Source organism: Pholis gunnellus (assembly GCF_910591455.1).
Source record: "Pholis gunnellus genome assembly, chromosome: 4".
NCBI classification, from domain to species: Eukaryota; Metazoa; Chordata; class Actinopteri; order Perciformes; family Pholidae; genus Pholis; species Pholis gunnellus.
In genome coordinates, this window is record NC_136530.1 from 1,656,201 (window position 1) to 1,667,956 (window position 11,756).

The window sequence follows — 11,756 nt, forward strand, 5'->3', positions numbered from 1 at the left end:
CCACAGCGGTACGGAGGAGTTCCTCCTCCTGTGAGATGTGAGATATGAGGGATGTAATCAAACTACAGGAGGGATGAAGTCATCATCATTGTAAACGTCATAGTAATAACCTTCTTGACATGTTAACGTTCCCTGTTGAAGGTGTTTGTGGTGCTGTGACTGCAGGATACTCACTGTTGTGGATGAGGAGGTGGCGCTGCAGAGAGAAGGGCGTGCGGAACAGAGCTTTGCACTCCTCACACTGGAAGGGTCTCTCCTCAGAGTGCGTCTGCAGAGAGATGAAGCTTCTTTAATGGAGGTGAAGGCAGGACGAGCAGACCTATCTATCTCAGAGTGACACCTCAATCCCAGAAGTAAACATGGGGTCCATCGGGGGGGCGGAGCCAGAGACCCCACAGAAACCAGCCTTTCAATCAATATCTCCTCTCAGAAATCAGCCTATGAAGACGGGTCAACAACCCTCTGAACCGCAGGCAGCTGTGTTATATAATATAATATTATATTATATTATATTATAATATAATATTATGATATAATATAAAGTCCTGCACCTAGAAGTAGAGGGAACTAGAACATGTCTTTTCCGCATAATAACACAGTTACAATGACATCAATCATAAAAATAAATAAATAAAATGCAATTTGAATTTCTTTGACAAAAACAATGGAATCTATAGATCCAACGTTTCTTGTGTGACACGTGGTACCTGTGATGGAGGCTCTACACGTTATAAATATTGATCTATATACATTTCTACATCCTCTCTCCTCTCCTCTCCTCTCCTCTCCTCTCCTCTCCTCTCTCCTCTCCTCCTCTCCTCTCCTCTTCCTGTAGTTCAGTGTCTCCTCTCTTGTGGTCACATGACTGCTGGTCTCAGATGAATCAATCATGACTTCATAGTTTCACACTTTAATGTTTTCACACAGTCTGGTTAAAGTGAACTGTTTATTAGAGACATTTATAATGAAACGTGTAGAATAAAATTGTTTTTGTTAAAATAACACAATGAGCTTTGTTTCGATTGCTTTTTCTGACAGAAGCGTTTGTCGCACATGATGTGTTCAAGGACCATCTGAGAGATGAAACCCGTTACGATCCTGACATATTAACCGGCTTCTGGCCGTGATAAACGCTGTCGTTTTTTGGTGAAAACACGCGTTTCACTCCCTGCTGGAGGGGTTTCGGGGTTTCGGGGTTTCGGGGTTCGGAAGGGTCGACGCGTGACGTCTGCTCACCTTCTTGTGGTTCTTGTAGACGTTCCGGTGGGCGAACTCTTTCCCGCACAGCTTGCATTTGTAGGGTTTGTCCTCGCTGTGGATGATCTTGTGAGCGGTCACCTGGTCCAGGCGCTTGAAGGAGCGGCTGCAGATCTCGCAGGTGTACGGTCGCTTCTCTGCATTCATAAAACACAGACGCACGGCGGTGAGCGGAGAGGACGGTTCAGAGGCGACGCCTTCAATGACCCGTCTGCTTACCCGAGTGTGTGATCATGTGACGCTTCAGCTGGTTCGTGGAGATGAACTTCTTGTCACACGCGTGGCAGTCGAGTACTTCATGAACCTGCAACAAAACAAGTAAAGAGCGTTAAAGTTAAACTGAAGGTGAAGATCACGTAAAAGTCCACGGCCAACACAAACTACATCTCGTCCGTTTGCATTAGACTGATGTCTTCTGACAGAAAAGCAATTAAAGTGATGAAAAGTTCCAATCCTCTGCTTCAGAGCGAGGCTCCTCCGTACGGCTACAACAGCCGAAGCTAATGCCGAGCAGCTCCTCTCGTCACGGCCGCTGCTGCAAAAACGCTTGTTCAGCTAAACGATGATAACGGCACATTTAAGCTGCTTCAGAGGCCAAACGAGTCATTACGGCCACTTGTGATTGCTCCTCTGTGAGAACGTCTGCGATGGAAGCTGTAAGAATACAATATGTGGCACATTCGTTATGACACTCAGTCATTCTGAGCAGCTTTATTAAATGTGTTAAATAAAAAAAATCAGATCTAAATTTATAGAAACAGATAAAAAAAAGTGCAGATCATTTCTGCCGTCATGAGCTACATAATGAAGAGGTGCCGCAGGAATATTACAGACGCCCGTTTAGAAAGGTGTGAGAGAGGAGAACACTGACTCAGAGACAGCTGAAGTGTTAAACGATGCTCGACTACGGCACAACTTCTAGGTGACTTTACACCGTTTGGAGGCTTTGTGATGAATAACGCCGGGTTGACTCATCTGGATGACAGATGATGACAAAAGACAATTAAGGGTTCACAATCACCAGCAGGGATAATCAACAACAAGGAGTCCATGAAGAAGAAGAACACGGTTCTCTAGAGATGTTCCTCTGAATCACATTAAACCAGCACAGCTTGGACTAGATTTAATGTCTTCTGGCTAATTATCTGATACTAATATATTAATTGCATGTAAGTTTATTGAAACCTCGCACACCTTTCAAATGAAAGGACCCAACGTGACGTAGTTTGAGACCCAGATGAGAGTTCAGAATGCTGCAGACATGAGTCCTGTTCCCTCGTCTCTAAAGCAGTGTTTTGTTTTAATGTGTTTCTGGTTTTGAGAAGATTATCTTGATGATGCATCATAAACGTTCAGATTAGCTTCTACAATAATCCAGAATACAACGGAGGAATCCCATTGGCTGTTTGTGGAGGCTAGCTTCCTGTTGGACTCTCCCAGTTTATAATGTTTATAGCATATAAACATAGAATTTAATGAAATGGATCGGCACCATCATCAGCGCTGCCTGATGCAGCTGTTTGGGTATCGGTGCATCAGGACTTTAACCTGCATCACTCCATGTAAAAGAACTTCATGTGTTAGACTAGTTTGTGCACAAATGAGTGTAACATTGTCTGCCTCTTCTGTGGGGGGAGCTCCCCTCTGCTCTTTGTCACCCAGAATGCATCAGCAACCACTCGGCCTGAGAACGGATCCTCCGAGATCAAAGCGTCTGGTTGCTGCTGAGCGGGATCTAAAGCAACGCCTCCTCACCTTTCTGTGCTCCTGTAGGTTCAGAGACGACGAGCACTTCCTGTTGCATATGGTGCACGTGAGCTTCCGACGTGCGCTCCCTGGAAAGGAAAGAAGAAAAAACAAAACGTGTGAAAAATGACCAAACCTGACCTGCTGGACTGATAGAGTGAGCGATCATCACACAGCCACAGGAAGAAGAGCGGTGACATCACGTCTACGCTGCATCACAAACACCATCATGTGTTATAAACTGCTCATAGCTCCATAGAAACGCATGAATCACACGACGATCATTCAGCGGCCAATGAGATCGACCTTCTTGCTTTCTGCGTGTCATTCAAACACAACTCAGTACCGACTGTAATTTAAACTGATGACTTCCTGTTCTGAACGTACTTTAAGCCATTTATTTGAGTGCTGTTTAATTAAACACCTTCCCGTGAGATCAGGCTGGACTAATTCTATCTATAAGCACTCATAAATATTCATAATGCAATATAACAATAATAAAAACTCATTTAAAGCATTTTATAAAGACTTATATAAAGATCCGTTATCGTCATACTTCATCACTTCTGGTCACTCAAATGTTATTATTGCAACAATCATAGTGTGTTATAATTCCCATGGTTGTAATACGTTATAATATTTATATAATACATTATAATATTTATATAATGCATTATAAGGACATTTTGTTCGTGCATAGATTTAACAGTATTTTGACCCCTCAGACTAAATTATAATATTAAAACTGTGATTATAATTTATTATAAAACAGATCATAATGTGGGAATTATAGTACACTATGATCCTTTATAGAGCGTTATTATGAATATATATGATAGCTTATAACTTTAATTATAAAGTGCTAAAAGCGGATTATAAAACATTATGATGCATTAAAGACGTGAGCGTCATAAAAAGAGTTTTTACTGGACGCTCCACTCTTTTTATCGTCCCACCATTTTGGTCCACTTATCTGGAACTGAATCGCATGACCCACATCTGACGAGTCTGATCCACTTCCTCCCTCGCCCACACACACACACACACACACACACAGACACAGACACACACACACACACACACACACACACACACAGACACACAGCCCTCGTCCCGACCACATTGGTGGAACATAAAGAGCCGGATCATCAGCCTCTGAGATGAGCGTCTTACTCTCGGGTTGATACTTGATTCTGGTGCGAGGCGGCTCAGATCCCCGGCTGCCCTACATCCCATCATAAATAGCTGTGGAAGTCCAATTATGTAAAGGAGCGAGCCGCCCCAGAACACACAGGTCAGCAATTATGTAGCGCAAGTAATTAGAGACGCGTCTCAACATCGCAGAGATTTTAACTGATCGAGGTCGAGCACTGTGACTGCAAGTTCCTCGAGTGCTGAGGCTGCGGACGGACGATTAACTTCATCACGTGACGTTTGGATGGAGGAAAAAAAAAGAGAAGAAATAGAAATGTGTGCGAGACAGAAGAGGAGACGAACCCGTGTGGACGTTTCCTTTGTGCTTCTTCAGAGCGTCCTTGCTCTTGAATCTCTTGCCACAGCTCTCTGCTTTACAGATGAACCGGGCGTCTCCTTTACAGGCTTCCTTATGCTGCTCAAAGCTGCACACACACACACACACACACACACACAGGACACCAGAAGAAGAAGAGAGAGCGTTATCTCGCTGTAGGAAATAAACTAGCATGTGTACTTTGTTTCTGTTTGCAGGTAATGAACATCCTGTGTTACCTGGATATGGAGCCGAAGCTGTTGTGGCAGAGGGAGCACTGGTGGGCTTTAGAGTCGCCTGACGGGTCCAGAGACTCGGAACAATGCAGAACACTGGAGGAGGATTCAGAGCAGCAACAGACGAGGCCGACGGCGAAAGAACAGTCAATTAAATTGATCAATTAATTTAAATAATTATCAGGTTTTTCCTCGAAATGTATGTCGAGGAAAAATACATTCATCATCTTCATTCATTTCTTCTTGCGGAGGGTTAAATATATAAAGCTGCAGCCAGGAGACGGTTAGCCTAGCTTAGCATAACGACTACGAAACGGAGGGGAAGAGCTATCTTTAATCCATACAAAAGGTTAGTTTAGCTTAGCATAGTGACTAAACACAGGGGGACATAGCTATATCTAATCTGTACAAAGGTTAGCTTAGCTTAGCATTTGGTAGTTAACAGGGAAACAGCTTTAACCTGTAAAGAACACACGGTGATCTTAGATTAGCATGAAGATTGGAAAACTGTGGATTTGTGGGTTGTATGGAGGGTTTGTATTGTATGGTATCATGACAACCAACCCTCGCTTTAACTAGTGAGCTTTGAGGTGGATTATGTCGCCGTCGCACAGAGCCAGGCTAGCGGTGTTTCCACCTGTTTCCAAGTCGTTGTGCTAAGCTAAGCTAACTGGCTGCCGGCTCCAGTCCACGTTGAACGGACCGACATTGAGAGTGGTATCAATCTCCTCGTCTAACTCTCCTCTGCCTTTAGTGGAACCAGCGACTTCCTCCCTCTGAATTCATTGATTGTATAAGAAGCAAAGAAGTGAAAACCCTTAAAACCTAAATCTATGCCCAAATTCGCTGTTGACACACTTCACCGGTCAGTAAAACTACATTATCACAACGAGTTCAGTGACGGAACGGAGAACCCACTGGCGCTGCAGAGCCTGTCTGACGGGGAACTTCTTGCCACAGTTCTTGCATTTGAACTCCTTCTCCTCCGTGCTGGGCCTCTGGTGCAGACTCTGGAGGTGGGCGGCCAGGATCTCCTCACTGGGGAAGCTGCTCTCACACAGCAAGCAGGGGTGGTCCTCCTTCTTTATGACCAGTTCTGTAGAGATGTGGCACACACACACACACACACACACACACACACACACACACTATGAGCAGAGAGGCAAACACTGTCTGTTTTTCTTTGAAATGGAGCCGATGAATTCATTTTCTACGTTAGATAATTCCACTGTACCCATTTCAACAAGATGCTTAGCTTCTTTACTGTTTTCGTCGTCATCTCTGATGACCTCCTCCTCTTCCTCCTCCTCCTCTTCCTCCATGTCACTGTCCAGGTAGCCGATCAGGAGCTCCGTGTCCGTCTCGATGTCGTCCACGGCCAGGTAGAAGATGTTCTCTCCGTCCTGAGAGAGACAACAACGTGGTCGGAGAAAAAACAATTCTTGGCCTTCAGCTTTTTTTCATTGGCAACAACTTTTCAACATATAAAAAGAAAAAAAGGAAAACGTGAACACCGAAATAAATATGTTTTCATGTTTGTATCATGTTAGTATTATGGTATGTTATTAACTATTAGTGTTGCAACGGATCATAAAACTCACGGATCAGAGTCACAGATCGGATCAGCACAAAAGAATCAAGGGAGCAAATATAACTTTAATGTCCATGATCACATTATTTTAAACTCTGATTGGTTGTTTACAATGAAACCTGACAATGTGAGAAGAACGCAGCTGACTGGAGGAATCAGCTGTGAGTGTTGATGATGCAGCTGAGGAGCTGGAGGTTGAACTCATTCCACCCAGACGACCGTCTGCTCAGCCTGATTGAGGCCGCAGGTCAAAAGCTCAAACCCTTCAAAATGTTGCCGTTAACTTCCTCGTCCTCAAAGGTCACGCTAATAAAAATCAAACAAGTCATTTTGTTTTAACTGTGGGATTGTAAATATACATAAATAATGATTAAGAAGAGGAAAGCTGCACAATAAATGTCACTGTTGATGGAACGCAGAGCTTTAACACACATGATGACCTTTAAACGACCAATCACGTCAGGCATCGGGGTATTAATGGCAGGAACTTGGACCTTAGACCTGACATGTTCATCTCGTCTTCATCCCCCCCCCCCAACCCCCCCCCCCCCCCCCCCCCCAACCCCCCACAATCTGCTTTATCTTTGGCACAAGCGTGCAGGAGATGAAATGTCTCAGATCCAGCAGGATGTTAATGTTCAGTCCCTCACCACTGATCATCGTACTGTAACTTATTCAGTTTTTATGTCGCGTGTTAAACTGAACTGGGATGTCTTACAGAATGAAAACACAACAAAAGTTACATTGTTGACCTTTTCAGATCTCGCTGGTTTTCCTGGTTTAAAAGTCACATTTAGGCGTTTTTATTTTACTACTTTTGTCTGTTTACGTCTGTAGATTTCTCCTGAATTCACGAAAAGTTACCATTGGATAATACCTCATTTGCATATTTAAACATAACATTTCAGAGAACTTGTAACACAAAAAACAACTGTCTTAATGTCTTAATGTCGGTAATCAACTGATTAAGTTTCCTGATGTCTATGAGTGAATTGTTTTACAGTATTCACCTGAAGTGTCTTCCCTTAATAAATATGAAGAAAATGTAACTAAATTCAAACATTTTCTGCCTTTATAAGTAAAGAAAATATGTGTCTTCGGGGTCTCTTTACAGAAGCCCGTCCTCACAGATGATTATCATATCCTTGTCTTTCTAGTCTGTCTTTTTAAGTCTTTTCTTTTGATGATTCATGGTCCTCTGGGAGGAAATCTACCTGTATGGCTGCCAGGTTCTTCTGCTCCTGTGAAGGCGCCTGGTGGACAAACCGCAGCCAGTTGGCGTGCCGTGGGTTACTAGCATCCAGAATATACAGCACATCTCCTTTACTGCCACGGACCTGGAAGACAGAAACAATAACAAAGTCTTCTTCTTCTCTCGTGGGTTTGGGCTTCACACATCTGAACACCTGATCGTGTGCACAGGCTGGTTCTCCTCCCAATGTGGCCACCACAGATAACTACATCAACATGAGACGAGAGTCCCTTTAAGTCAGCCGTGTGGTTAATTGATCTGCAGTTTAATTAAATGTTGCTGTCATGTGATGAACGTAACGTGTGTTTTATGTTTATTCACCTCCCACATGAGCCGGGTGTCGGAGCTTTCCTCCAGCTCAACGGGAAGCTTCTTCTCTCCTGCGAACGGGCCGAACTTTTCTCCCTTTAGAACAAACGACGTTCGTAAACACACATCCAGGATGAATTTAATGAAAACATCTTTCCCTCCAGCGGACTGTCATTAACTGTGGGCGAACGTGAGGCGGTTTAATCACGTTTAAATACGCAATCACGTTTTGAACATTTCAGGTACTTGTTGTTCTACACTTGAGTAGTTTCTACTTCTCCTCCACTACATTTATATATTTGACAACAATGCTTACTTTCAGAATATTAATACAAAATATGATTAACAAACACATAATGACGTATAATTATGGATAAAGAGAAGACTGTGCTTTAGCAGCTGCAACATGAACGCATCAATAATTACAATCCAATAATATCACTACTTTAAGTATATTTTGATGCTAATACTTTAGTACTTTTACTGGAGTAAAAGTAAGTTTTAAATGCAAGACTTTTACTTGTAACAAGAGTATTTCTAAACTGTGGTATTACTAGACTGTAAATAATTTTCAGATATTCACGAGATTTAACGAGTATTTCACAATAAATTACACTATTAGCACTTTACAGGCATTTACTGTGATATTTGACAAAATTGTACTGCGCTGTTTTGTGAAATCAATGTAGGGGGATTACTATACTGTACTTCTATCATTCTTTACTGTAAAAGCACAGTTCAATGCAGTATTACGACAGCAAAATACTGCTACATCACAATAGTTTGATGCCATCTGTCATTTTACGACAATGTACTGTAAAAGCGTTAAAGTAACTGTAATTCACAGTAAACATACAGTCAAATATCTTTACAGTGTACTTTTACTACCAGATCTGACCCCCTGTCCCCCCCACTGAAGGAGCCATGTGAGTACATCCTCCACTACTGTACAGTCATACATCCAGGGGGGGGGGTGGGGGGGAGGGGGGGCGTGGTCAAAATGTATACTTCATGTTGTACTTCATGTTGTACTTCATGTTGCATTCATGTTCATCCTCAACCTTCTGTCTTCTAGCAGCAGAGCAGCACACATGAAGAGAAGAACTGCTCATCCTGCTGACACTCACGCGCCTCCTCCTCCTCCTCATGTCTGACAGCAGCTGAGAGGGAAACCGCTGCAACTTCACGAAAGAAGTAACAAAAACGTTTCAAATCAGCTCGCGTGTAACGGTCGTGTACAGTTTTGTGGGCTACTTTGTTGCTTCACGAGTCAGCCTCGCGAACCCTTTCCTCTCTGGGTGCCGACATGAATACATTGTTACGTAGAAGAAGCGAGGGGAGCGACTGGAGTTCTCTGCAGCTACGTGGCACATCACGTCAGAGCTGCCCCGGGGTTCGAGTCTCACTGAAGAGACTTCAGAGGAAACAAGACGAGCAGAAAAACTATCTAGAACGCTGAGAACACTTTCTACAAAGTAACATAACTCGGCTACAAAGTCGCCGAGTCAGAAACAACAAACCTTTTTCACTCGCCTCGCCGTGTAAAGACCGATTCCATCCTGGACCTTTGAAGCTTTCAGGGAAAATCTGTCTGGCACGTACATACCCAACATTGTCATCACTCGGAACAAAACACGCGTTCCCTGCAGTGACAACTGTTGCTGGCTATCGGGTGTGACAGCGCGAGGTAGTGGGCATTGGACGGTTTGGATTTAGCAGCAGATAAAAGTGTCTGTTTGTCCTCGTGAAGCGGCTCCAGGTTGAACTTCTGCTGCTCCTGCTGCAGGACAGCAACGCGGCGCTCTGATTGGTCCAAAGTTTGTAACCAGAAGCTACCTTTACTGTCGGTTCATCCGGTCCGCTTCACTCTCGTAGTACACACATAGTACTGTAGTAGTACTGTAGTAGTACCACAAACGATGCATATAGTTACTTTGGAACTGACAGTAAGTCTTCTCAATGATAGCAGTCTCAGGTTAGTTTGATGAGTTATTGGATATGATTTCTTTGGGGGGTGAAAATAGATCCTTTAGTAACTGGTTTGTAATTAATTTGAGTTATGTCTTATTTACACTGTGTTTATTGTCATGCATCAATCACCAAGACAATAAAAAGACAATAATGCAATCAAATGTTTTTTTACTTTATTGTGTGTTTTGTCTCTTTTTTGGCCATTTATTTACACTGAATATATGAGTGTAGGGAGGTGGAGAGAGTCTGTAACCATACCGGTATGTCTACATTTCACAATATTAGCATGTGTGTTTTAATACCACAGTATAAATATTTGTGGTGGTTATCGTCAATATCGCCACACCCCTAATATTATATATTTATCTCAACACATCTGAGGAGAACTGGCCAAGTTTATGTGAACTAAATATTGTTTTACTACTTAAAGACTTTCAGAGCCAAAATCACAGTTAATCATAGATTAATAATCTGAATATATTAGAGAGTTATTTCCATTGTCATCATACATCATATGAGTAAAATACTTGCTGTAAAATGTCTTACGCAGCAGCTCTGATGCACTTCATCATTTCCCTCACTCAGCATTAACCTCTGAACCCTCAGATCATCTCGATGCTTCGGCTCGAACGGATCTGTTCTACGATTCAGAAACCTCAACGTGCCAACAAGCGGCAGAGGAGGAGGAGGAGGTCCCACTGACCCTTTCAGCTTTAAAACCGTCCGCTCAGCAGAAACCACAATGAACCAACAATCAAAGGCTGCTGTTGTTCTTCTCCATGTGAACCAAAACCGTCCTCATGATCTTAAATACCTGCCCCGGTGATTTACACTTGATTTAGTCAGGAAGTCACATCGAGATTGAGCTCTTATTTACAAGTGAGTACAGAAAATAGCTAATAATGATAATGTGAAATATAGTAAAATAGCAAATATTGGCATTACAAGCTGTTAATAAATGCTTTCTGAAAGAGGTTTAAAAAGGGGATCAAAATAAAAAACACAAATCAATAAAACCTCAAAACATGTTTCTGAATTGCGCTGTTGATCCCAGTGTGTCGTGTTCCTCTCTGCTCTGTGAATGATTCCAGACAGATGGGGCAGTGCTGGCTGGTTTTGGTTAATATATAATAATCACTACTTTCATAATGCTGGTTATGAATGAATTAAAAGGTCAGAAGTCCATCAGGTAAGTGAAGTAACTGTAAAGTCATGTAAGTATGACGATATACACAATGCATGTGTCCGTTACACATTAAACAAAAGCGGTTACTTCCAGTTTAGCAACACATTAGACAACTCGTTTTTTTCCCAAGAAGTAGAAGTTTGGTGTGTGTAAGAGCTGCTGAAGGAGGTTTATCATCAGAGTCTGAGAACAAACACACTCTACAGGTGAAGAGGGTCAACACATGAACTCATAGATATCACCATGAAGCCTGTTCCTGTAGTGTCTCCCCTTTAGAGGGAAAACTTTAAATTTCAGAATAAAAGTTCACAAAGTAAAGCCAGATGACTCTTTTTTTTTCTTCTTCGCCAACAAACCACTTACTCTAAATGCTCAGCAGTGGATGTGGTTTGCTGAAAAACACACAACTTATGGATGAATGATTGTGTCAAAATGAAACTATCATGCAAACCTCACATTATCTACATTACGTTCTTTTAAAAAAGATCTCTGCTCAGCCTGATTTGTTGACTTTCTCCCTGCGCACAGAGATTAGCATCGCTGACTGTTTGTGCACGTTCTGTTTCTGAACACCTCTTCGGCGAACGTCTTCGCCCTTTAATCAGCAGCGTGGCAGCGTTGTTTACCGTGTTTATAGCTCGTGTTTATGCCGATGGCTTCCTGTTGTGCCACGGCGCCTCGCCAAACTGCTTCATGAT

General features: G+C 42.7%; 1 protein-coding gene across 1 annotated transcript in view; it reads right to left on the minus strand.

The window, feature by feature from the left end:
• The window catches only part of prdm5 (PR domain containing 5), a 35,367-nt gene extending 25,720 nt beyond the window's left edge, over positions 1 to 9,647 (minus strand). The window contains exons 1-10 of the mRNA XM_079157938.1: positions 9,422 to 9,647; positions 7,914 to 7,997; positions 7,555 to 7,677; positions 5,984 to 6,152; positions 5,668 to 5,845; positions 4,501 to 4,622; positions 3,013 to 3,092; positions 1,477 to 1,561; positions 1,237 to 1,394; positions 175 to 268 (exon numbers count right to left, since the gene is read on the minus strand). Of these exons, the coding sequence (XP_079014064.1) occupies positions 175 to 268; positions 1,237 to 1,394; positions 1,477 to 1,561; positions 3,013 to 3,092; positions 4,501 to 4,622; positions 5,668 to 5,845; positions 5,984 to 6,152; positions 7,555 to 7,677; positions 7,914 to 7,997; positions 9,422 to 9,520 (1,192 nt within the window). The 5' untranslated portion in view covers positions 9,521 to 9,647. The remainder of the gene's footprint in view (positions 1 to 174; positions 269 to 1,236; positions 1,395 to 1,476; positions 1,562 to 3,012; positions 3,093 to 4,500; positions 4,623 to 5,667; positions 5,846 to 5,983; positions 6,153 to 7,554; positions 7,678 to 7,913; positions 7,998 to 9,421) is intronic.
• Between the last annotated feature and the right edge of the window lie 2,109 nt (positions 9,648 to 11,756).